Genomic DNA, 27,740 nt, shown 5'->3' with positions numbered 1-27,740 from the left:
GCACTTAACAACAACAACAACTATAGATTGATTCTTCCCCTCATTACCACCAATCTTTTTCCTATAGTTTTTCCTTTTAAAAATACATAAATTGAATTATACATTATGTGTTACTTTTGTTTTTTACCTTTTTTATTTAGTCTAATGTTTCTGAGATTTATTCATGTTGTTGTGTATATTAAGATTTTATTACTGAACATTGTCTTATAAGATACACCACAGCTTGTTTATCCATTCACCAATTGGTGAATCTTTGGGTTGTTTCTGAAGTAGCTGTTTATAATATTACTTTTTGTTTCTTTTTCAGAATCTTTCTGTTTGCCCTGAAGATGAATCAATCATCATGTCCTCTTTTGTTAACACGATGACTTCCCTAAGTGTAAAACAAGGTAGTGTTTTAAGTAAAAGCATATTTTCATCTGATTAGGTCTTTATGCTTGATTAATGAGAGAGTTTAATAGTTAAGTTTTACAGACTCGCTTATTTCAAATTTGGATGTATTTAATCTATTTCTTTTTATCTTCAGTTGGTTCTTTCTGAAGCAAAGGTTTCCAAAATGGGTGATGATGTTTATAAAAATCATCAGAATTGTACTTTGATATTTCTTTTTTATTTAGCATGCAAAAAGGAGGCATGTTAGGAAAAAAACAACCAAAAAGTACTGCACATTGCAACAATTTTGCAAATATTTGGTCCAAATTTATCTGTAAAAACAGCAGAAATGAATACTGCTTATAAAATGTTTAGGCTGTGCTAGGTACTTTTATATGTATTATATCATTCATTCTACTTTAGTTCTTTAAGCTACTGTTAGTATTTTTATTTTATACATTTGGAAACTCAAGGGTAAGTAATTTGTCCAAGTTCTAACAGCTATTAATTATTAGAATAGAAGTTTGTGCTTGAATCTGTCAATCTCAAAAATTGATACATCTCAAAAAAAGTTGTACACTAGATAGTCTCTCCTGAATTGTTTGAACACTCCATTGTAACAGATATTTTTTATTGTCTTTAAATAAAAGATGTCAGAAACGTAAATATTTAAAGATAATATTTCATTTAAGCAATGTAGTAATGAAATTATTATTAACTTGTCAGATAGCTATTTGGCTTAAAAGGAGTTATTTTGTGGAATTTCAGCCTTTGTATTCCAAAATGTGTATTCATGGGATTTTTCAAGCGCTCTATCTCCCTTAAATTAACATGTAAACAAAATAACTTGTAACAAACTGAAAACTTTTCTTTATCATCATCTTTATAGAATTTGAGACTTAAGTGTTTCACTACAGTAGCTCTAAATGATTATAGATTTGCAAAAATACTAATTGGCTTTATAATCTCTTTTATTACAGTTGAAGATGGGGAAGTATTTGATTTCAGAGGAATGAGATTAGACTGGTTTAGGTTACAGGTAAGATTAATGAATGTTTGCTATCGTTTTATTTGTTTTCTTTTTCAACTGAAAATCTTAGTAGCTCAGTTGTGTAAGTTATTAAATAAAATAGATATATTTCTAATTTATACCAACAGAAAAGGGTTTTTGAATAGAGTTGAGTATTATAACCTTAAAATATCTAAATATTTCAATCCCAACATTTCTTTTGATTATCATAATTTAAATACTTAATTCTAAACAGGAAGGCAAATTCTTTTTGGACAAGATATAGTGTGGGAGCTGACAACCTTTTTCTGTATGGAATCAGATAGTAAAAATTTTAGGCTCATAGGCCATATAGTGTTTGTTATACAATTTAGCTGTGCTGTTGTAGTATAAGAACAGCCATAAATAATACACAAGTGGGCATCACTATGTTCCAACATAACTTTGTTTATGAAAACAGGCTGTTAATACACAGGTATGGTTTGCTGTCCCCTGATCTTATCCCAAAAGCTTCATTTTTCTCATGTGCAGAAACAAATGTTACTAGACTTTAAACTTTTCACTTAATAAATAACTCTTCCATAAATAGTTTTTAAAGGCTTTTAACATTCAAACCTGAACTTTTTGTGTATTTTATAATAAATTTAATGCCATAATTTAATTGCTTTTTAAATATTTCTAAGGAGTTGTGGTGCCGTTGTATGATAAGGACTGTACTACTACCTGTAAGCTCAGCAGTTCAAACCCACCAGTGGCTCAGCAGGAGAAAGATGAGGCTTTCTGCTCCCATAAAGATTTATAGCTTTGGAAACCCTATATAGGGTCATGGTGCCTCAGAATCAGCTTGATGGTATTGGGTCTGGCTTCCTGGTTTTTAAAATATTTCTAGCAATTATTTGAAAGCTGAGGCCTAGTGTTCTCAGTAATCTGCATAACTTAAAAATACATGCTTTTAAAGAAAAATAATGCTTATAAAAATTTTCAAACCATCCAAAAGTGAATGCTCTTAAGAGACTATAGTATAGTGTAACCACAATTGTTTAAAATTATTTTTTTAATTTTAAACATAACTTTTATATATGTTGTTGTTAAGTGCCATCGAGTTGGTTCCGACCCACAGCAACCCTGTATAGGTTTTCTGAGGAGTGGATGGTGAGCTTGAACCATCAAACTTGCGGTTCAGATCAACTTTGCAGTCTAGCGCATTAACCCATAGCGCCACACAAGTACTCCAACTTTTATATATACTGGGAAAAAACTAATTCATGTGACTTGCTTTATTGGAATATTTGTTTTATTGTTGTAATCAGGAACTGAACCCTAGGTATGCCTGTGTACTTTGAAATGATTGAACTAACCGAACCCTTACTCAAACCAAAATTTTCATCATAGTCACTTTCATGTGCTGCATGTGCTAATCATTGAAAAGGCTTCCATTCTTCTCTTGCAGTAAACCCAACCCAACCCACTACCATTGAGTTGATTCTGACACATAGTGACCCCATGTAGCGTTTCCCAGACTGTAATTCTTTAAGGGAGCAGACAGCCTCATCTTTCTCCTGTGGCTGGTAGATTTGAACTGCTGACCTTGCAGTTAGAAGCCCCAAACCACTACTAAAGTAAGGCTAAAATAGAATTGTGTGTACCTGCTCCATCTTATCTACAAATTCAGCTTAAAGACACACTTAGGAATAGATCTTGTTCATAACCTCAGTATTGTCTATATAGGAAAAGGGTAAAAATGAGAAAATAGAAAAGGATAAGCAAAAAGATTTTTGAGTACAAACTATTAATATAGGTAAGGAATAGTAGTTATTCACAAGAAGTATGAATGATCTGATATTGATTGCTGTCATTTGTTTCTGATAGGAAGACATGAGTTAGCAGGTATGAGCACATGAGATATAAAATGTTTTAGTACCAATAGTTCTTGAGCTGGAGTCCTGGCGTGGCGCTGTAGGAGAAGCACTAGACTGTTAACCTTGGGGTTGGCAGTTCAGACCCACCAGCCACTCCTTGGAAGCCCTATACAAGGTCTCTATGAGTCAGAACTGTCTCAGTGACACTTAACAATTTTTTGAGAAGACCAAGGCCAGAAAGATAAGCTTGGGAGAAGTTTAGTAGGTGGTTTTGTGCTTTTACTAGAGTCCTGTTCAGTTTTGAATCCTAAGATCATTGTTTTTGCGGTCATATCTGTTTCTTTTTCTAGTCTTAGAAAATAATGTACTCTTTGTTACCCCTTTTCCCATTTCATGTATTATCTCATTTCCCTCAGAACCTTAAGCATGTCCAGCCACTCTTTCACCTACCCTCTTCCCTTTTGTCTTCTAATTTACTTTAGTTGTTCATATCTCGTAGTTTTATTTAAATCTATTGTTCTTTTTTAGTTGTATTTACTTCTTCATTTTTGTCCAATTTTTAAATGAGTTGTTTAAATCAAATTATCTGACTTCTAAATAAATAAAGAGACTTTATTTTTAGAGCAGTTTTACATTTACAGAAAAATTTTGTAGAAAAAAGTTCCCATGTATGAGGGTAAATAAAAAAAGTATTGCTACTAGGTTTCCAGTTTCCATCCTTGGGTTTATTACAAATTAAACATGATTAAATGTTTTTGCAAACAGTGGACAACTGCAGACAAGTTTGCTTAGTAATAATACACTGTTCTTAGTCTTGTTAGGATGTCTTAAAAAAAAACAAAAACATAAAAGGTCCAATCAAGCATTTGCTTCTGAGAAATTTTCTCAGCAGTGAGGTCAGCTCAAAAGGTTATGGTAGCTGTTTTTTGGGAATTTCAAGGCTTAATCCTGATAGATTTTCTGAAGGACATAGAATGATCATGGGGGCTTATTAGGAAGAAGTTTTAAGAAAATTGAAAACAGTGTTGGTGAGAAAAATGCCAGGGAAACTTGTGCAAGGAAAATTTTTTCCCAATATGGTAATGCACCTGCTTACTCTTAGAGGATAGTAAGTGCTGTTCTACACTTCTGGGTTTAGAAATTCTGTTCTATGAGAGTTTTGAGAAAAATTGCCTACCCACTGCACAGCCTGATCATGTCCTTTCAGACCTCTTTTTTCATAAAACTAAAAAAAAAAAAGAAAATGCTGTTTGAGTCCCTCAAGGATTCCCAAACTGTCACTTTGATGTGATGTAAATTGAAGAGTGCAGAATTTCATTAGGAATTATTAGAGAGATGGAAACACCCCACCTTCAGAAATACTTCAATCTGTTTGGAGGATAGGTTGATTCACATTTTGTTATTTTTGCTTAATAAAGTTTATAATTTTATAGCAATACTTTTTCTCTTATTAGTAGCATTAATCATGAGAATGATAAAAAAACTAAGTGCTATTTGGTTTTGTTGCACATAAGGTTGCCATGAGTTGGAGTTGACTTGATGGTAATTCAGCTATCCATCCATCATACTATCAGTTTTTAATGAGCCTGTATAATGTAAAACTATATTGACTCAACATGCACAGCATTTATGTTCATCTGATTGTTTAGTATGTTTTGTTTTTTTCTTCAAGTAGATTGAAATTTTTAGTTTGGTTCATTTCTTTCAGTTTTGATGGTATAGTAACTTCAATTCTTTTTTATAGAGTCCAGGGTGAAATACATGTATTTCAAGAAGTTCTTGATACGAATTTTAAGTTAGGGTTACTTAATATAATTTTTTTTTAAGGTTTTTTATTGTGGATTGAGTGAAAGTTTTCAGGGCACATCATCGGTTTCACATTGAAACATTCATATACCTTGTTTCATTACATTGATTATGATCTCCTCCACATACCATCAGTTAACAGAGTTTCTCTCTATCCTCTTTAGCTTTTTTTGGGGGCGGGGAGGGGAACAACTTTGCCTTTTTGGAATTTACAGTCTCAGCTTTTAGGGAAGGTTTTTACATTTATCTGTGGGTATCCAGGGCTCATGTATGGAATTACTAACCAGCATAACTGAATGATCAGATAAGGGACATTTTGCTATGTCTGCTAGGTGGCTGAAGTCTGATCCTCAGAGCCTATGGTTTGGACCGTCAGCAATGCTTGGGCCCACAGGGCCTTGAACTCCTGACCGGGTCTGCACGGTCTGCATCAGATTCCCCCTTAATCCTTAATATAATTTTTAAAGGATGGTTTTAATGATACTGTATCACAGTAATCCGTTGAAATATTTTTTTAAAAGTTTTTTCATGTATAGTGATAAGGCTAACGTCATTGATTTAGACCTAATTTTTTTTTCCCTGCTGTGTTTTTACAGGCATATACAAGTGTCTCTAAGGCTTCACTTAGCCTTGCAGATCACAGAGAACTTGGAAAGATGATGAATACAATAATTTTTCATACAAAAATGGTAGATTCATTGGTGGAAATGCTGGTGGAAACATCAGATCTCTCCATATTTTGGTATGTTGTAATTTTTTTTCATTGGAAATTTTAGTATCTCAAGATATATTTATTGTTTTTATATTAGTGTAATTCTTAAGGCAGTTCAGGAATAGACTCTTTAAGAATACAATAGTGGATTTTTATTAAACTTGTCAAATTGGGATTTATGTGTGTTTTTACATATCTTTGAAGATAAAAAAATGATCACTTCAAATTGCCTGAAAGGCTCTCCTTTTCATGAGTAAATAAAGAGAAAAATGGATGTAGACTGGAGTCAGATAAAGCAAATGTTGGAAACAAAATTCCTAGAATGTTAAATTGAGTGGTTATAGTAATGATATGTTGACTTTATTGTATACTCTTATTCTCTAATGCTTCTGTTGTAGCCTCTTTTTTTGTACTTAATAGGTTACAACTGTTCTCTTTCCCTGCAGAGTGTGTGGACCTTGAAGCAAGGTTTTTGTCTTAGCTCTCTTAATGTCTAACGTTGTTGTAGTTAATTGCCGTCAAGTCGGTTCCGGCCCATAGCGACCCTGAACAGGGTTTCTGAGGCTGTAAATCTTTACAGGAGCAGAAAGCCTCATCTTTCTCCTGTGGAGCTGCTGGTAGTTTTGAACTACTGACCTTGTGGTTCGCAGCCCGATTTGTAACTACTACGCTATCAGAGCGCCTTGTCTCACATTATAGGTACTTAACAGATGTCTGAATGAAGTAAGTACACCTGGTTAGGATCACTCTAGTAAGCAGTTGAGCCAGGATTCAAACCGAAGAAACCTGGCTCCAAGGCTGTGTAATATCAATTATCTTCTGCTTCTTGGGCATATGTTTGTTTTCTTTAGTAAAGTTGATGGGGATTACCCAGTATGTCCCTTTATTTCTAAAATATTGAAAAGTCTCATTGAGAAGGATAGTTTTTGCCTGTTGAACAGTGATCATGAAAACCTTATCATTGCTTTTGTTGTGGAAAATAGCCCAGTCCTCACTGATTTGGGCAGTTTGTTATCGTGTTTTAATGAGCAGTATTGCAGAAGAAATCCAAATCACCTGGCAGGGAAGGTAGAGACATTTTGAAGGCGCTCATGAAACACATCATAAATGCATGTTTTAGGTTTTAGGTATGTTCTATGTCAAATTTGTAAGGATTTTCTAAGATTTTTTTCTGTAACCCTGTACCCAAATGTCTGACCCAAAGGCTGTCTATCTTTTTAAAGAAAAGAGAACTTTTATTTGTGGTTGTTAAGTGCCATCAGGTCACTTGTAGCAACTCTGTTTAGGGTTTCTGAGGAGCAGCAGGTGGGTTTGAACTGCTGACCTTGTGGTTAGCAGTACAGTGCTTATCTTACATTGCCATACCAAAACTACAAAAGCTATCTGTTTTTTAAAAAAGGGAAAATATTTTAGGTAGATACTTTTAGGAAGGGAAATTCTTAGATATAGCAATTAGAAAGTCCTCTATTCTTTTTTGGAACTAAAAGCACTTTGAAGTAATATTTAAAATTTATAGTTTTCAGCCATATTTATTTCATATGAATCCATATTTTCTCATAGTTGCATTGTTCCTTTGCTTGTCACATTCAAAATAAAGATATTTACTACTCTCTGTGTTATTAATTTTGTTTGGTATATTGTAAAAAAAACAAACATTACCCATTAACTAAACCATTGAATTGAAGTCAAATCCTAATTTTAGACATGTTAAATATAAAAGAGAGCTGATAAAATATGTATAGTGAAATAACTCAAAGAGCAGTAAGCATCTTTATTTTGGATGTGTACTTGTGTGGGCTCAGCAGGATAAGTACTGGCTAACTACAAGGTCAACAGTTAAAACCTAACAGCCATTTCTTGGAAAACCTATACAGGGTCATGATGAGTTGGAAATGACTCGATGGCACTTAACAACTATAATGTTGTTTCTTAGAGCTGAATGGTGAGTTAGCTTTGATGAAATTTGATGTTATGAGATTTGAGTGCTATATACTCATATGGCATAGATGGGGATTATTTATGTTTAAGTTATAACATTAAATGTTTGTTATACAAGTATATAATTACTCTGAAATGACTGATTATGTAGTAGATAATCTCTGGAAAAAATAACTGCTATTCTCTTCTTAATGGAACAAATTCTACCAGTTCGTTACTTTTAATTATTCCTTTAAGTAAAATTAAATTATCTATAAGATATGATTAAAACTTTTAACTGTGAAAATTATGATTATAAACTTTGTTTTCCAACAGTTTTTATAGTCGTGCTTTTGAAAAGATGTTTCAACAGTGTTTGGAGCTGCCCTCTCAGTCAAGATACTCTATTGCATTTCCACTACTTTGCACTCATTTTATGAGTTGCACACATGAACTGTGTCCAGAAGAGGTAATTTTCCATTAGTTAGTAGTGTGATTTATATGGTATACTGAGTACGCTAAACAAAACATGTTGCCAACCAGACATAAACATCATTGTAATTACCCAGTAATCTAGCTTCCCTCGTAATTGACTTCTAAGTAGAATCAAAGGAATCCTTGATTAGATTATAAGAAATGTATGAACAGGTAAATGCATGTAAGAGCAGATTGTATCATAAAGTCACTTGGAATTACCTTTATTAAAATGAATGATGGTCAAGTATTTTAATAGTAATGGTATATCATACATAATTGATTTTGAATGATGCTGTTTCAAACTATCATTGAAAGGATTTGAAAATTGCATGTGTAAATTAGAGAAAACAGATAAAACTATGATGAATTTCATTGACTTGTTAATGTTAATATTATAAATGTAGTCAGCAGATGTCACCTTTGTTGGTATTTGTAAGGCACACATGCATGTATGCAATTACTGAGTAACTGAAGTACTTAGTAGATTATATTGATACCAAGTATCTATGAAAAATTTACTTAGTGGTCTAGTCTTTAAAGAATAAATAGCACAGTGTAAGTGTAGTAAAAACATGTATTAAATTTAAATAGTGTATTATATTTTAATGTTGAATCTGTTTACATTAAACTGTAAAACTTGTTGAAACATACCAATAGCAATAACAATGTTAGCATCTTTGTTAGGTGACATAATCGGTTGCAAGGTGTATTTATTTATTTTTTTTTTTTCAATTTTATTTATTTAGCACCTAATATGTGCTAGCTAGGGCTTCAGGTACTTAGAACACAGACCACTACCCTCATGGAGCTTACAATCTAGTGTTTGTACCATTTTACTTGCACACTGTGACCCTGGGTGCCTCTCTGTGCCTCAGGTGCCCAGTGGGGTCATGAGCAGTCCTAGCACAGACATGTGTAATGTCCTTGCTGTCCTGTGGATGCCATAACGGACCCCACCCCTCCAGACATAGATAGGCTGGAAGTTGATCTTGAGTAAGAAAGCGCTTTGTGGGTAGGTCAGAGGGGTTGGAGTTGGATTATCTGGTGTGCGGCAGCAGTGGGGGTGCTGGGAAGTACCAGGATGGCTTTACAAACTGTTGTTGCTGCTGTTTCTTGGTGGCTGCTTTATTGGCAAGGTCCTCGGCCTTTCCTGTAGCTGTCAGTGCTGTCTCCTTTGCCTTTTCCTTGTCTTCCTTGGTGGTTTCAACAAATGTTTGGGAAATGGCCTCACTTTGCAGCTTGGCCAAGATATATTCAAAACTCTTCATGGTCTTGGTCACTTGGCTTTTAAACCAGGCCAGACCAAATTCCTGGACAGCTTTGGAGACGCCAAACAAGCTTGAGGAGACCCAGACTTCCCAGCAGATTTCAGTCCAGCAGCAGTTATCAGAGTTCACACAGTAAACATCATGTTTTTCCACCACCACCAGCTGGTTGTGGTAGACGCTCTAGGTGAAGGTAGTCATGGTCTGATTCTGTGGGTCCACAATAGAGTCCTCCAGGATATACACCAAGTGAGCAACACTGGCAGGAAACAGTTGCTCAGCCCAGCAGGGCATCCTGTTCTTGGTCAGGAGTCACCAGGACAGGAGCTTCTGGTCAGGGGTCACCTGTAGAGATTCAGATCAGTTGATCCCAGGAACTCAGGAGCACGCTCTGGCCCAGGAAACACTTCACCATCAGTCCCAGCCCCAGGGCAGGCTCAGCACGTGTACAACACCAGGGTTGCATAGCTCAAGGGCATGCATAGGCCAGGCCAGGGTTTGGTGCATGCCTGCCAGTCTTATAGCTCATTGACCACTGCATAGTGCCCAACCAGTCACTGCTGCCATGAGGAGTGGTCCTGCAAGTTGTATTCTATAAGAAGCAAAATATGAGACAGATTAGCCTGCAGGAAATTTATTAGGGATGAATACTTCTGAGGATTTTAACATCACCTCTATTTTAATAGATTTAAGGAGCTCTGGTAGTGTAGTGGTTACAAGTCAGGCTGCTAACCTCACGGGCAGCAGTTTGAAACTACCAGCAGTTCTGTGGGAGAAAGCTGAGGCTTTCTGCTCCTGTAAAGATTTACAGCCTCAGAAACCCTATACAGGTTCGCTATGAGTAAGAACCGATTCCACTGCACACCATCAACATCACCACCACCATTTTAATAGATTTAGAGAATTTTCAGATTTCATAGTCCCTCCTCCCCATTAACTGTGCTCACTGCCGTCCTTACATTAAATTACCCATCAAATCTTATCTTTCTTTGTTATCCTTTCCTGATTCCATCCTCTAGTTCCCTTTGCTTTTGTCACTATGGCAGTTCAAATTTTCAGTGCTCTTCTTTTGAATTGCTAAATAATATTGGAGTGCCTCATTCCTTCTTAAGAACCATTAATGGTGCCCTATTCCTTCTGAAGTAAAGTAAAAATATCTCAGCCAGGTATTTAAAACCCTCAACATTATTACTTTATGCTTTCCTCTCCCCACTTAGTAGCCCACTTTATACAAAGCATACTAATTTACTTTTACCTGTCTGTACTTTTTGGCCTCCTAAAGGCTGTTCCTCATACATAAAGCTCATTGTACAGCACCTCTCCTTGCTGTGATTATTAGTTACTGCATAGTCAGTTGTGGCAGTAGTCTACGTGTGTAGAGTAGAACTGCTCTATAGGGTTTTCAAGGCTGTGACCTTCTCGAAGCCTATTAGTGTTTCTGCCTTCTCATTTAGTTAGTAATGATTCTTTAAGACTATGACTTGATTCTTATCAAGTAATTAAAACAGGTAGTTAATAATATAATTGTATTTACATAGAACCATGAAGCTTTCACTTGATTGTTACAACAAAGTGACAACATAATCAGTGCTGGTGCTAATTATCTATAGTTATAGATGAGACAGGTCTCATGTTTCCTATACTCATATAATTAGTAGTTGGCACTCTCTGTTCATTTATCAAATTCTTAAATGTCTGCTGTTTACTATCTGCTTTGCTAAGTCCATGATAAAAAATATTCAAAGAATGCAATCTCTGCCCTGGACAGATTCACAGATTGTGGTGCTGCTCTATCTGCTCTGTAGATATACTAGCTAACTCTTTTGTTCCGGTCTCACTGTTTAAAAATCATCCATTTATTGATGTCTCTTTAAATTTATATCTCTAGCAGATCTTTCCCTTCAAATCCAGATTCTCCCTTTATCCTGCTGCTGAGTATCTCAATTTAGATATTTTTACCCATATGAAATGTAAAATGTCTAAAATAGAACTGTGGGTCACCACTTGTTGCTCCTTTCTTGCCAGACCTTGGAACCTTTTCTGTCTTTGCTCTACATTTATATATCCAAGCTCCTACTTCTTATCCTTGTCCAAACCATATCACACTTTGCCTGGGCTACTGTAATATTCTCATAACTGGTCCCTCTGGTTCTGCCATTTTCCTTATATAGTCTTTTCTCAGTAGTGTAGCCAGAGGCAGATGACATCATTGAGAAACTTTTGTGACACATTAAGAGACTCTAGTTGATTTTTCCAGTCTCAGCATTTCTGAGCTGTTAAAAGAGCAGTAAAGAAATCAGATTTGTATTTTAACTAAGTTAATCTAATATCTGTAGAGGATGAATTGAAAGCAATCTTAGTTCACTGTTCCTCTTTCAGGAGGAAGTAATAGCAAGGGGTATGTTTTATCATTCAGAAATTGATTTTTTTTAAAGCTGCTATTACTGCTGTTATGTGCCATGGAGTCGATTCCGACTCACAGGGACCTTTAGGTGTGTATAACTTGAAATTTTTTCTAAATTAGAGTAGACCAGTGTTTAATTATATCTGGCCTGCAAATCCTTTTTGGTTTGGCTTCTTATTAAAGTTTTAACGAATACACACACACACACACAATTTAAGGTATCATGATAGATCTAGGAACAATTATTTTTCATTTTCAAATATTTTTATATTTTCTGTATCTTAACAATTTTATCAGCAACATAAATATACTTATTGTATAAATAGGAGAGGTCAGGAAAAGGAAAACCTTTATCTCTTTGGAAAGTATTTTGACTGGTGAAAAAACATATATTTAGCAGTTACCATTGACAGAGTAAACCCATCAAACTTATATGTTGTTAAGTGCTGGTGAGTCACTTCTGACTCATAGCGATCCTGTATAGGGTTTCTGATGAGGAACTGGTGGGTTTAAACTGCCGATCTTGCAGATCAAACTGGCCTTGCAGTCCAGTGTGCATTATTCTGCAGTGCCACACCAGGAGTCTTCAAATTCTTATACATCTTCCAAAACTAAAAAGTTCCAGAATTTTGTACATAAGAAATGATGGATTGTAGTGTGTATATACATGTACAGGAGCTCTGATAGCATATGGTTACAAGTCGGGCTGCTAACCTCAAGGTCATCAGTTCAAAACTAACAGCTTTTTCTTGGTAGAAAGATGAGACTTTCGGCTCCCATAAATATTTGCAGCTTCGGAAGCCCTACACAGGGTTGCTATGAGTTGGAACAGACTCCACGGCACACCACCACACTTATACATGCATATATACAAGTAGCACTGTAGGATAAACCTGGACTGCCCACCGCAAGGTCGGTGGTTTAAACACATAGCCGCTTATTCTTAAGTGCCATTGAGTTGGTTCTGACTCATAGTGACCCTGTATAGGGTTTCTAAGGAGCAGCTGGTAGGTTTGAACCACTAACCTTGTGGTTAGCAGTCCAGTGCTTACCCTACACCACCACACCAGTACTTCGCAACAATATACACATGTAAAATCTCAAAAAACGTTTTTCTATTTATTTTGTTCAGAAATTATATGAGCAGCCTTTTCCCCTCCTATATGTTTTTATTATTAAGTGCCATCTAGTCAGTTCTGACTCATAGAGACCACCCCGTGTAGGGTTTTCAAGGAGTGACTGGTGGGTTTGAAATGCTGTCCTTGCAATAGCAGTGCAGTGCTTATCCTGCAGCACCACACCAGAACTCCATGGAGAGGTTGATTTTAATGGTTTGAATGCTATGTGTTTGTTTTATAAACTTAATTTCTAACAAATATTTGAACTCCTTAATCTTATCCTTTTCTGCTTTGTATACTACCAAGTTCTTTGTTGTTTCAAGGTTTATATATTAGTTGTAAATTTTTAAATGATACAAGATTAAAATTCACTAAATAAATTTGTTCATTGATAGTGTTTATTTAGTAATTGAATATAGGACCTCTTGGAAATTGAAGATTAAATTCATAGTTTTTCATGTTAAGGAAAACACTGGTCTTTTTAGATTTTAACTGTTTAGAAATACTGTAGAGCAGGTTAGTTATTACAAAAGACAAAATAACTAATGTTCCTCATTGCTCCTCCTTATTGTGGACTAAGACTTTAACATAATTTTCCATGTTTACTTAAAAGGTATTTTCATTTTAACTATTCTTTCATAACTTTTATTATTATTGTTGCTATTCTACCTTCACAGCGACATCATATTGGCGATCGCAGTCTTTCCTTATGTAATATGTTCCTGGATGAAATGGCTAAACAAGCTCGGAATCTCATAACTGATATTTGCACAGAACAGTGTACTCTTAGTGACCAGGTAATAACTTAATTGGTTCCTTTAATGCAGTAGGACATTTGTGGACAAAGTCAAGAAAATGAGTTACTAGCCAGTTTGTTTAATTTTCCAATTTTAGTTCTTATTTAGAACTTGGAGCACTGGTATGGTGGTGTAGGATAAACACTGGACTGCAAGGTTGGTTTGAACCATGAGGTTGGTGGTTCAAACTCCCCAGTTGCTCGTTGGACACCCTACACAAGATCACTATGAGGCAGAACTGACTTTGTGACACTTAGCAGCAAACAACAGTTCTCATACTCATTACCTCTTGTGAAGCATTGTTGTTGTTAGTGTTTTGAGTAGGTTCCGACTCACAGTGACTCTCTGTAGGGTTTCCCTAGTGGGTTTGAAACTGCCGACCTTGTGGTTAGCTATACAGTGCTTTTCCTACAATGCCACACAGGTATAATTTTTTACACTTGATTATTACTCAGTTGGGAGCGTGGTAACTCTGTATGAAAGCCCTGGACAGCAAATGAGGCTTTCTGCTACCTCAGAGATTTAGAGCCTGGGAAACCCTGTACAGTGTTATAGTGAGTCGAAACCAACTCCATGGCACTTAACAATAACTTGTGATGTATTATATAGAATTGTTTAGATAAAATAGGAATGTTCTTGCTATATAGTAATACTTGACTTCTTTACACAACATTAAGGAACTACACTGTATTGACACACTCTGTGGGCATTGGGGGCATATACAGGTAAATGTTGATTTTTTTTTTTCTCTTGAAAAAATGGGAGAAAGTAAGTATAGTAATACATTGTATTTGCTGTTTTAAAGATGTGTAATTGGCAGACAGGGGCACAAGGGAGAGGCTGGTTACCTACAGGAGCATAAAAAAAGAATCTGGATAGGTAGCTACTGATCATTGTATATTGTGGAGAGCAAGGTGAAATATGGAATAGAATAGTGGTGAAAATAGTTTCTAGATCAGCAAACTTTTTTAATTGTTGAAAATGTACATAGCAAAACATACATTAATTCAACATGTACTATTCTATGTTACTGATTACATTCTTTGAGCAATCATTCTTACCCTCCTATTCTGAGTTATTCCTCATTAGTATAAACTTACTGCTCCCGCTAAGATTCCTATCTATTACGTTGCTTTTGTCAGTTTGTTCCCATATATATAGATCATAAAAGAGCATAATGCTCAAGTCAGACATTCTTTACTAGGTAAACTAAACTATTTGGTTTTATTAAAGTTACAGGGAATATTTTTGGTTTAAAGTTTAAAGATAATCCCAGGACAATAGTTTTGGGGGTTCTTCAGCCTCCTTAGCTACAAAAAGCTTGGAAGACATGAGAATTTGAAATTCCCCTTCTAATTCAGATTATTGTAAAAATTTCTGATCAAAATATTTAGTAATCGTAGCCAGGTGTCATCCAGTTCTGGTCTCATGGCAAAGGGAGTCTGTTGTTTCCTCCACCTATTCCCGAATCTGCTTCCTTTATTGCTCCAGGAAAGTAGAAACCAACTGTGCCTTGGGTGGCCTCTTTCAAGCCCAGGCACTATGCAGTGAATTAGAACAGAAGCACTTAACACGTTTTTTCAGGCCATTTAACTGATCTGTCCCATAATCCTCAACCTTCAAAGCAAAGAACCAAATCCTATGCGGTTTTTGGTTATACATAAGTAACTTCAGTAGGTCAGCAGTTTGAAACTACCAGCTGTTCCGCGGGAGAAAGATGAGACTTTCTGCTCCCGTAAAGATTTCCAGCCTCGGAAACCCTTTACAGGGTCGCTATGAGTCGGAACCGACTCCACGGCACATAACAACAACAACAAGTAACTTCAGTAGTTATTTTTTGGTCATTATAAGTATTTTTGTCACAACTTTTGCCAGTTCATCGTTTTGACAGCAATTTCATTAATAAGCTATGTAACTGTCGAGGTCCTATGTTGGGGACCCGCCTCGACAAGGAAGTGTGGGTGTCACGAAGAAGGGAGATCTGGCGGCAAAAGTGATAGTGAAAGAGAGAGACGAAATATATACAAAAAAGACAGACACACAGATATGATGCAAGCTGGCAGGTTGACAGATCTGCAAACATTTTGCCTAGCATTGCCCAGCATTACATTGCAGAATTCACTGTACCTCAGCCTTTTATTCTCTTTTTTAGGGAGGGATTTGTTACAAAGGAAGGATGTAATTCACTCAGGGAGGATGTCACAAAGGGAGGATGTGATTAATCATTCAAAACAGGACATAATGATTCACAGGAACTACTTTTAAGATATTTTCATAGTTTTTCTTAACAATCTTAACATTTTTATTTTTACAGAAAAAAGGTTCAGTCAAACTGTTATATATTAACTTTTACGCTTAAATGATCTAGAGTAGCAACATGCGGTTTCTTAAGGATACATAACATAAAGCAAGGTTCCTGAAAGAAGCCAAGTTGTCTCTGTACACTTTGCAAACTTTTGTTTGTGAGCAAGATCTCAGGCACTGGGCTTCATTTATCTATACCTAAAATGCTACATTGTTCTTAATATTCCTATATACTTTCAGGAGGAAGAAGAGCATCTGGGTTAAACTGATTATATTCAGAGGTGGCTTAATGGGGCTGCCACTGATCAACCTAGGGTCTGCGTATGTTGTCCCCAGCATGTAACCCTACCCTTAATGGCATTTTTATGGTTGGCACATAGAATTTTTTTTATGAGATTGAAATTTGGTGAGTTACAGGGGCTGGAAAGGTGTGAGATAATGAAGGGCCTCATTTGGCCTAATAAAAGAGTTGGCAATTTCTTCTTCAAACAAGGAGAGTTTTCTAAATTGTGCAGGTGATTTAACTGCTCAGATGTGCTTTTTAAGAAAACCTGTTAACTATAAAATAAAACACAGAAACTCCATAAAATAGTGTAATGAATCGTTATGAGTTGGGCTGCTAATCTCAAGGTCAGCTGTTCAAACCTACCAGTGATTCCTTGGGAGAAAGATGAGGTTTTCTGCTCCCATGAAGATTTACAGCCTCGGAAACCTTATGCAGGGATGCTATGAGTTGGAACTAACTCCATGGTACATAACCACTACCACCACCACCAATGAATTGTCATAAACAGCCTTATAACTACCACAGATAGAATTTTGGAAGTCACCCCATTCCTTCTACTGACTTTTATATTAATCACTTATGTTTCTTTATAGTTTATCACTTAGGAGTGGGCCCATAGACATTGATAGCTGGTTCAACTTTATGTACAAAAACAGGTAGAGGGCCAAATTTGGCCCATGGGCCGTAATTTCTCAACCCATCCTTTAGTAAATTCTTCAGGAAGGGCTCATGGGAATAGTATTACCTGAGTTCTTGCATGTTGCTGATAGTATGTACCCTTTATACTTGAAAGTTATTGGTTATATGTAAAATTCTTGGCTCACATTACTGATGTATATAAAAGCCTTGATTTACACTTTTGTTTCTTTGAATATTTTGAGTATAATACTTTGCTTTCTTCTGGAATAAAATTCCTGTTAAGGGTCTCATGATAATTTTCTTTTCAAAACACATGAAGTTTTTGCTTAGCTACCTATAAAATATTTTTATTTGTAAAAGTCTTGGTATTGGTTGATGTTTCTAATACAAATGTCTCATGAATTTGGTATGTTCTTTGGTATCTAGGTTCAAACTTTTTCCCCCTTGTTTTGGAAAGATTTATTGAATTGTAGTGGTTTTTGTTTTGCTTTTTTCGTATCACTTTGGTTTTCTTTTTCAGGCACTGCCTCTTATGTTGGATCTTCTTTGCTGATGCTGATCATGTTTGTCTCTTTCTCTTGAGCCCTTTTAAAAAATTTTTTCAGCTCTTTTTATTTCTATTATTTATTTCCCTTACATTTTCATATTTTATTTGCTGTGTTTGCTCAGAGATATGTTTTTTTCTAGTACAGTATTCAATCTAATAGTCCTTTTTTTCCTTTAATTTTTTTCCCTGAGTTCTGTCTTTGTGTTTTTATTATAGTGATACCATTTTGTTCTTAATCTTTGTTGTTGTTGTTAAGTGCCGTCACGTCGGTTCCGACCCATAGCGACCCTGTACAGGGTTTCCGAGGGTGTAAATCTTTACGGGAATAGAACGCCTCATCTTTCTCCCGTGGAGCGGCTGGTAGTTTCGAACCGATGACCTTAAGGTTCGCAGCCCAATTTGTAACCACTACGCTACCAGAGCTCCTTTTAATCCTTGTAGTGTTTTAAAAATACTGTGTATGGAATTTGAACCTGATAATTTTTTTGTGTGTACTCAATCAATTTTATGTGTAATTAGTGTTTTGGTCTTTTGGAAGGAACTCTTGTTTTGAGTAGTTTTTCTAACTTCACAGAACTCTTTTCTGTTGTTTTAATGTAGTGTTAACAAATATTGCTGATTGCTTTTTAAGATTTTCTGATTCTCTTTCTGTCATTCTGTTGTTCTTATTCTGCTCAGTTTTCCCCCCATTCTCAGAGATTCTCAAGTTGGGGCCCTATGCTGGTAGAGCTTGACTGATCATTTTAACAATTCACAGGGACTAAACTGCCCCAGTCCCACCTTTAATGTTGGTCTCTTGTACTTACCTGCTAACGGACTCTCTGTGCTTTCAAGTGAACCCCTCTTTCAAGTGAATCCCTGTAAGCTCTTTGGGATTTTTCTTTCTCTATTGCAGCCTTCTATTTTTCTATATAGATATTGAATCCATATGTTTTGCTATTCTTAGTGGTTTGTCTCTACCCACTTACATTTTTGGGTTGTCACTGCATTTTGTGGTAAATGTACTGTGGAGTTTATTTACATTTTTACGCAAGCAGTTACAGAGATTCAAAAGTCTGCTGTCTTTGAAAAATGAAACATTCTTTGGAGATTGCCAGGGATGGGACGGAATGAAGAGTAGTTCATTGATTATAGGGTAGATACATGTTAACTTGGGTGGCAGGAAAGGTAACAAACAAGAAAGGAAAAGACAATATGCAAGAAGAGGGAAGTTGGCAGAAGTTTGAAGAGGACAGGTTAAGACATGGGGGGGGTTTGTAAGGACTCAAGGGGATAGAGATAAAGTGATATATATATGTATTATAAAATACACAACCTTGGAATAACAATACTCTACAGGTAGACACATGCTGAATGATTATGGGAAGAACAGTAGAATGTGTGTATATGTGTATTTATGTTTATGTATATGCACATGTATGTATATAGTTGTGTATTTGTATGTATGTATATGCCCCACAGATATACAAGAGTGTGAAAGAGGAAATTGATACATCAGTATTTATCTTTCCTGCAAACATCACTGTGAATGTGGTGGTGTATACAGGGGGCAAAAATGATGAAAACTAGATGTTATCAAACATCTTAAGGCAATGAGTAGCTGAGCCTGGGGGGGCTCAGGCCTGTAGTCTCAGGGGACACCATGCTTAATTGGCACAGCATAGTACACAAAGTCAAAGTTCTGCATCCTATGTTCATTAGTAGCGTCTGGCATATAAAAGCTCATGAGCGGCCATCTAAGGTGCAGCTGTTGGTTTCTCCATGTGCGGAAGAAAGAAGAGTGATCAGAATTGAAGGTGCTTAGAATCAATTTGTCCAATTAACTGATGGGGCATTCTTGTCTCCACAACTCAGAGACAAGAAGAACTAGATGGTTCCCAGCTACTGCTACCAACTGCCCTGAACAGGATCACATTAGAGGTCCTAGATAGGGCAGCATAATGTGTGAAGCAAAACACAAAATTATTAAAGAAAAAAATAGAAAGGCCAGGCCTACTGGTCAAAAGGAGACTGGATGAACCTGAAACTGTGGCCCTCAACCACCCTTCAGGTCTGGAAGGGAACACACATCTTTCAGCTAAGCGGTGGTGGTGGTGGTGGTTATGAGCCGTGGAGTCAGTTCTGACTCATAGCGACCCTGTACAGAGTTTCTGAAGCTGTAAATCTTTACGGGAGCAGAAAGCCTCATCTTTGTCCTGCAGAACCGCTGGTAGTTTTGAACTGCTGACCTTGCAGTTGGCAGCCGGATTCGTACCACTGCGCTACCAGAGCTCCTTAGCTAAGCAGTAGCCAGGGGAGCAATAACACTAGTAAGGTATGCTCACTATGAATTATGGAATGATCAATCATTCAAAATCAAAGGAGCAACTTGTACCTAAGGACAATGGCAAGAAGGGATGGCAAAGTGGGTGGAAGGGAAACAGGAACCACAGGGGGTTCGTGGATGACTGTTGTTCCATGGAAGGGATTGCAGTCATTGAGCTGAAACAAAGTGTTGTTTATTGAACGCTAAACTGATGATCTTGTCTGTAAATGTTCCATTCAGTTCACAAAAAGGACCAAAAGTATGATGTTTTCATTATTTTAACGTTTTATTGAAAATTGAGTGAAGGTTTACAGATAAGATCATCAGTTTTACATTCAATAAGTTATACTTTGTTTCATCTCCATGATTGCAATCCTCTTTGTGCAATGACAGTTACCCCCCTTCCTCCCGTGGTTCCCATTTCTGTTCCACCCACCTTCCCATCCCTTCTCAACTTGATCTTTAGGTAAAAGTTGCCCTTTTGATTTTGAGTGATTGACCATTCCATGGTGAGCATACCCTACTTGTGTTGTTGTTCTCCCTATATACCTGTTTATTGCTTGGCTGATAATTGGGCCAACTTAGGTGAGTTCCTTTGTAGATCTGAATGATCAAAAGCTATAGCCCTGGTGACAAAGTGTTTAAGGTGCTCAGTTCCTAAGCAAATGCTCACAGTTTGAACCCCCAACAGCTCTGTGGGAGAAAAGATCTGCCAATCTGTCTAAGAAACCCAATGTGGAAGTTGTGTTCTGTCCGGTAGGGTCGCTAGTAGTTGGAATCAACTCAGTGGCACACAACAACTAGATATATACAGTGAAAGTTTGCTTGAACAGTTGCTGTGCTTTCAAAGTATTTGGTGTAATAAGATTTGATTTCTTTTACAATTTAGTTGCTACCCAAGCACTGTGCCAAAACCATCAGTCAAGCAGTGAATAAGAAATCAAAAAAGCAGACTGGTAAGAAAGGAGAACCTGAAAGGGAAAAACCAGGAGTTGAGAGCATGAGGAAAAACAGACTTGTAGTGACCAAGTAAGCCATCCACTTTTGTTACATTTATTTGTCATTAGTGGAAGAGTTTTTCTTCTATTCAAGGTCATCAGTACTGAGGAAATGCTAGTAATGATAAATTCTTCATATCATAGACATTTTTGTTTTTAATCTTTGTGAATTAGATTAGCCAGTTCATGTTTATTTCATGCCCCAGAGTATTAACATTAGATATTTAATTTATGAAGAAAATTAATGTAATAGATGAGGTTAGTCTTTATACCCTATAATACTGAAGACCAAGAATCTATCAAGAAACTTGTTTTTGATTAGGTACATTATAAGCAATCTGTAATTTCAAATTTTAAAAAAATCACATACTTGAGGTTTTTTTCCTCTAGCATGTCATGATATATTTGACCATATCTGATACGATTATTTTAGAACCAAAAACTAGACCAAATAGCATTAAGGCTATGGGTGGGCTATCACTAGGTAAATTCTTTTTTTGTGTATTTTAAGAACTTTGCTGCTTCTTATGTCCTAAATTGAGTTAAGTTATCCACAATTTTGTGGATAATTTTCCTTCCCCTATGAAAGGACATCATGAGTCTAGAATAAGCTCTTTTTCTATTGTATACTGTCAAAAAGCCATTATCATCTGAATGTAGTAACTAATGAATGATACTATTATTAACAAATTGCTTTCATGTAGTGTAATGTCCTGGAAGATTTTGAACTGTGTTAACTGAGAGAAAAACAGTCTAATTTTAAGATTATTATCACCAAATAAGACCTGATTTGTTTATAATACTAATTTTGTATTGTCTGTGATAAAATATCTAACCTTTTATTTATTATTTCTTTCAGCCTTGATAAACTGCACACTGCACTTTCTGAGTTATGTTTCTCTATAAATTATGTACCAAACATGGTGGTTTGGGAGCATACATTTACCCCAAGAGAATATTTGACTTCTCATCTGGAAATCCGCTTTACTAAGTAAGAAAGAATGTAAATTGTTTTTGTTTGTTGATTTTGTTAGTTATATGTGTTCTTAATGTTTCTTTTATAAAGTCAACCTTTTTAAAAACATAAGTCAGACTGATGTAAGTATAAATGAGAGTGAATTGGGAATTGCCAGAGTAACCCAAATCCTTGTGTCCTACTGATTGTTACTTAACTAGTTGTAAAACTGGGCAATCTCTGAGCCTCAGCTTTCTTGTATGCAAAATGAGATTAGATTATATCCGTGTATTTCAGCTTGCAGGTGGCAACCTAATAGGGTCATAAAATTTAGTGGGTTGTGCCAACATGAAAAGAAAGAAGGAAAAAATTAGTGTGCACTTACTCTAACGTAAGTTGAATTTTGTTTTTGTTTTTGTTTTTTAGTTATGTGTATGTATGTGTGTACTAAGTTGTGAAGATAGAGAAATACTTTACAGTGGGTAACAGTCAAATGGCTTGAAAATATCAGGACTAGTTTCACTCTGAAATCTTTATGCATTCAAATATATGCTGTTCTGCCAAGTAGAGTTCTAGACTTTTAAAGCTGTAAATTGTAATTAGAATTCTGTTAGCAATATGTGTATACTTGAAATGCTACTGTATGTAATAAGTTATAAATCTTTAAGTTGTATAAATACTGTTTTAACCTTGTTGAAGTTCAACTTTTATTAAAGTATTGTTTTAATTGACAGATTGAAACAATATATGAAACAAAATATTGCCAAAGTGTTTTCAAATTATCTGTTGTCATTAACAAATACTGGTTAACTTTGTGTTGAGTATTGTGAGCCGTAATGAGCGGTTTAAAGCATAGACTTTAAAATTTGAGAATACATAACAATATACATTTAGGTATTAACTTGAGTCTTAGGTCATCATTTGGCTAGTGAAGTGACTGATGTTGAACAAAGCTGTCTTTTGCTCTCCTTTAATAAGGTAGGCATCCTGACAGTAAAACCAAGTATGCCTTGCTATTTAGACCAAAGGGACATTATGTCCCCTATTTTTTATTATTGTCAATAGGGGTTGAAGATGGGAGAAAGTAGTGGGTAGAAAGTAGGGCTCATTTTACAACTCCCTAGTTTTCCTTCAATACATAAATAGTCTGGTCTGTTAACCCATGGAAAAGCAAATGTTCATTTTGCCACATATCTATTTAGTAATCATGGCAAGGGGTAAACAACTTGTTCACCTGAAAGATTTTTAGGCCAAGATAAATAATTTGTCCTGGTGGGTTGATTTTTTTTTTACTGATCATTTGCACAGTTGTAGGACATAAGAGCAATATACAGGGATAGCAATTTTTGTCTTTAGTTGCTGCTTTTGTACCTGTTTCTAGTTGTAGGATCTATTTGTTATCTTCAAGTATCTGCCCTTAAAAATAAATTCTGAAATAAAATCCTTAATATTTTACTGCTCAAGAAATTTTAATGAAAGTGAAGTAGAAGTGGACCTTGTAGGAAAATACTCTTTAAGGAATTATTCTCAAATTTTTCCTTTTAGGTTTATACCGTGACTTGGTTAATAAACAAAATCACATTGTTTTGCAAGTTTGACGAAGCAGCATTAAGTCAGGCAGACTTGGGAGTCAAACCCTAGACTCACCACTTCTGAACAAAATGATGTAATTAATATACTTACTGCTTATTTAATATTAGATGCCATAGACTGCATAACTTTATTTACAGAAATGTAAAAGTGATAGCTTTCTTCTTTTCCCCCATAGGTCAATTGTTGGCATGACTATGTATAATCAAGCTACACAGGAAATTGCAAAACCGTCAGAGCTTTTAACGAGTGTAAGAGCATACATGACCGTACTCCAGTCAATAGAAAACTATGTGCAAATTGATATTACAAGAGTATTTAATAATGTTCTTCTTCAACAAACACAACATTTAGACAGTCATGGCGAGCCAACTATTACAAGTCTGTACACAAATTGGTAAGAGTAAGAATCTTTAGGATCTTAGATTAATATAAAGTTTCTTTGTAACAAACTACTTAGGAATTTTTAAGTTATCAGTCAACTTAAAATTATACCCTGAAATGTGTGTTATAACAAATTTTTAATTAAGTCTCTTCTACTTGGTTATAAATTTATTTTTTTTTCTTAGGTATTTGGAAACATTGCTAAGACAAGTCAGTAATGGCCACATAGCTTATTTCCCTGCAATGAAAGCATTTGTGAATTTACCAACAGAAAATGAATTAACATTTAATGCAGAAGAATATTCAGATATATCAGGTGACGAATACTATAGCATATTTTAGAGAATGAGGAAAACGTGATTCTTTTACTAGTGTGATTCTTGTGACGTTTTAAATAAAAACAAAATTAAGGTTGTAACTTTTCACTCAATTATATGCATAGATTTTATCTTAGAATTATCTTTGATAATTAGCTCTGCACTTTTGTACTTTCTTATTTCAGAGACTTTTCTCAGGATTTTGCACTAATAGTTTCTATAATGGAATGTTCCAATGTGCTCTCATGTTTATTTTATTAAAATATTTGCTCTAAATATTAATTTTAATATTCTAAAATTAATTACATTTTCTTTCAGAAATGAGGTCATTATCAGAACTACTAGGCCCATATGGTATGAAGTTTCTAAGTGAAAGCCTTATGTGGCATATTTCATCACAAGTTGCTGAACTCAAGGTAATATATCACAACAATTTTAGCTTTAAACCTAACTCCTGAATGTCATATCAAGAATAATTACAGTGTGCCTAGAAGATTAATTACTTTAAACATTTAGTATAAGTGCTAATATGTAAAAGAGATTTTAGAGCTATATGGAACTTTTTATTCATTTTAATTTAGTTCTGTTACTGATAAGAAAACTGAAAACCCAGAGAGGTAAATTGAATTGCTAAAGGTGACTGAAATATTTGGTCATGCTCTCATTTTACTGTACCAAGATTCTTTTTTACAGCAAAAGTTATTTGTTCAAATTTTGTAGTATGAATGTATTACTCTAAAAATATAAAATATACAGTAATATAATACAAGTAATTTAAAAAATTATCTCTGGTCTTTAAGCTGGATGAAAAATGTTCAGAATGCAAACTCTTAATGTGCTTGGCTACTAATTGGAAAGTCAAAGGTTAGACGTGCCATGGGAAAAAAGGCATGGCTATCTACTTCTGAAAAATTAGCTGTTGAAAGCCTGTAAGTTGAGTCAACTTGAAGACAACTGAAACTATCTTTAAGTGTTTTCAAAACAAAGCTAGTTGTAAGGATTCAGTTTTAGGTGTTTCTCATCTTCCACATACTGAGGTATATTTGTATTCTTGATTTTTTTTTTTTTTTTTTTACATAAGAAATGTTACGTTATAATATGTTTCACATTGGTAAGTTCAATGTGTTGTATATGTTGTATTAATTTGTCTCATTAAAATAAATGTCTAATGTATTTATTCTGTTAGTGATGATTCTAATTGTTTTGAGTTTTTTAGTGTCTTATAAAATCACTTTTTAAGAATAACCTGATTTTTTGAATTACAAAAATAGAATAACATGTAGATACTTCATTCTGGGAGCTCTATGGCACAGTTGGTTAGGACGTAGTACTTACACAAATACTTCCAGTGTGGATAAGGCTGAGTAAGTAACTCAGATCACTTTTTCTCCTAAAGACAACTTTAGAAGCTGGAGAAATCTATAAAGAAAACATTCTTAAGGAAGACCTAAAAGATATTTCTAACTAAAATTAGGAGAAAAGTGGGAATTCAGAAATAGAAATGTAGCTCTGAATCTAATTTTGACCTGAGGACATTTGCTGATCCAAAAGTAACAATTTGTAAAATAGAATCATAGTTTTGGTGGCCTGTGTTTAGGGAATAAGGGGTAAGTAGTCGTCCAAATCCAAAGCCTATTAAAGGTGAGGAGTAGAAAGTCTGCTTAAATTTCTTCCCAACTTCTTTACCTAGAAGCCTCAAAGGGTCACACCTTCAGGGTAAGGGTGAACTGGAAATGATTTACAGTGCTGTTTGTGAATTTGGAGACCTCCTGGTTGATATCTTTCCATAAGGTGGTGAAGAAAAGTTGGGCATGTAGCTACTTCCCATACAGGCATGTAATAATTCTCTTTTTCAGCATTGAGTCTTCATTTCTATGGTAGCTACTGCCCTTCACGAATCCTGAGACATGGATTAGCTTGTTGTTTGCTGTCGAGTCGGTTTTTACTCAGAGACCCTTTATAGGGTTTCTGAGAGTGGCTGATGGGTTTTGAACTACTGACCTGGTTAGCAGTCTAATGCATACCTTACGTTGTCACACCTCTATAGGAATTGGCTGATCAGATTTCTCATGTCTGCTTATTCTTTGCTCTAGTTTCTTTCTGTCAGAAATCTGTTGACAGCTCTCATGTGGTCTTGTTTTTGAGTTGTTTCATTTGTTTTTATAGGGTTATTAACATTTTAATTCTCTTTCCTGTTAGAGGTTTCTGGAATGAACTGAGTTTTAAAATATATGTGTATAATTCTGTACTTTTAACCAGAACTTCACATAGTTAACATACTTGTTTGAGCATTCCTATAGGAAAAAAACTTTTAAAGTGAGTCAAAAGGTATGAATGCTTGAACTATTTGATACTGCCAAACATCTCTCTAAAAAGGTTTAGCGAACATTCTCCGCAACAGAGCATGGTGGTGGGTAGTAATGTGCAGTGGAGTTGGATCCAACTCATAGCGACCCTGCATAGGGTTTCCAAGGTGTAAATCTTTATGGGAGCAGAAAACCTCATCTTTCTCTTGTGGAACAGCTGGTACTTTCGAACTGCTGACCTTGAGCTTAGCAGCCCTACTTATAGCCACTATGCTACCAGAGCATGGTGGTGGCAATAATAGCCTTATAGTCTTTTTGAAAGTGGAATTATGAGAATATAATTCCCCTAAAACATATATTCTACTTTCAAAAAGACTAATTTTTATATTTAATCTAAACGGACATATACAAAATATCATGTGCAAGCATTTTTTTTCTTTTTTACCTTAAAGATGACTGTGATTGTTTGATTTAACTGAGAGTCTTTTAGTTCAGAGTAAATTTGTATGCCAGTTTAAAAAAAAAAAAAGGAGAGCTTCTTTATATTTAATGGCTGTGAATAAATAGTACATCAAACATAATCAACACTGTGCATATGTGTACTTGTGGTAAATGTGTTTATTACTTTCTGAGATGAAAACAACCAGTCTTTTTTCCTACTGAAATTCTTGGGGTGTGTTTCATTTGGAGTTGTGCCTATTGAGTTATTTCCCCATCCAGTCTTGCCAAACAAATTGTTTTGGCATTTTTCAGATAGGTTCTAGTTCTTCATGAAGTACTCAAACACTTATTTCAAATGAAGTAGGAGATTTAAATTTGAGTTATGCCAAGAACCAAGTAGTTTAAAAAAAAAAATTATATGCTGTTTCATTTGATGTGTCTCAATTTCGATGGTAATATAGTGTTACTTCTAGTTTTCAGTCCATTTGTCGTGATTTTAAATATATAGGATGCTCTAATGGTGAAACAGGGAATTCTGGAGTGGCGCTACGGGTTAATGTGCTGGACTGCAAAGTCGGTTTGAACCACAGGGTTGGCAGTTCAAGCTCACTAGCTGCTCCTTGAAACTATTTGACAGCACTTAACAATAACAACATTGGTTAAGCAGAGTCCTGGTGTGGCTCTGAGGGTAATGTGCTGGATTGCAAGGTCAGTTTGAACTGCAAGTTTGGTGGTTCAAGCTCACCAGTAGCTCTTCAGAAACTGTATGTAGGGTTGCTACGAGTCAGAATTGATGGCACTTAACAACAGTGAATAAACACTCAAGCTTCTAACTGAAAAGTCAGCAGTTCAAACCCACCAGCTGCTCTGAGAGAAAGATGTAGCAGTCTGCTTCTATAAGGATAGAAGGTTTCCAACCTTGGAAACCCTAG

At 35.4% G+C, this 27,740-nt stretch overlaps 1 protein-coding gene and 1 pseudogene across 2 annotated transcripts in view; one reads left to right on the top strand and one right to left on the bottom strand.

Moving 5' to 3' along the window:
* NCKAP1 (NCK-associated protein 1) overlaps nucleotides 1-27,740 on the top strand; it is a 112,638-nt gene that overhangs the window by 67,792 nt on the left and 17,106 nt on the right. For both annotated transcript variants that reach the window (XM_006864027.1, XM_006864028.1), the window contains 10 exons: nucleotides 308-389; nucleotides 1,353-1,411; nucleotides 5,643-5,788; nucleotides 8,012-8,144; nucleotides 13,617-13,736; nucleotides 20,707-20,846; nucleotides 21,675-21,806; nucleotides 23,539-23,757; nucleotides 23,930-24,060; nucleotides 24,380-24,477. In XM_006864027.1, coding sequence (XP_006864089.1) covers nucleotides 308-389; nucleotides 1,353-1,411; nucleotides 5,643-5,788; nucleotides 8,012-8,144; nucleotides 13,617-13,736; nucleotides 20,707-20,846; nucleotides 21,675-21,806; nucleotides 23,539-23,757; nucleotides 23,930-24,060; nucleotides 24,380-24,477 — 1,260 coding nt within the window. The remainder of the gene's footprint in view (nucleotides 1-307; nucleotides 390-1,352; nucleotides 1,412-5,642; nucleotides 5,789-8,011; nucleotides 8,145-13,616; nucleotides 13,737-20,706; nucleotides 20,847-21,674; nucleotides 21,807-23,538; nucleotides 23,758-23,929; nucleotides 24,061-24,379; nucleotides 24,478-27,740) is intronic.
* LOC102815966 lies at nucleotides 9,190-11,624 on the bottom strand (annotated as a pseudogene).

This window comes from Chrysochloris asiatica, unplaced genomic scaffold (assembly GCF_000296735.1).
Source record: "Chrysochloris asiatica unplaced genomic scaffold, ChrAsi1.0 scaffold00059, whole genome shotgun sequence".
Taxonomy (NCBI): Eukaryota; Metazoa; Chordata; class Mammalia; order Afrosoricida; family Chrysochloridae; genus Chrysochloris; species Chrysochloris asiatica.
The sequence above is the reverse complement of the archived record's forward strand: the minus strand, read 5'-3'. Positions and strand labels throughout refer to the sequence as shown.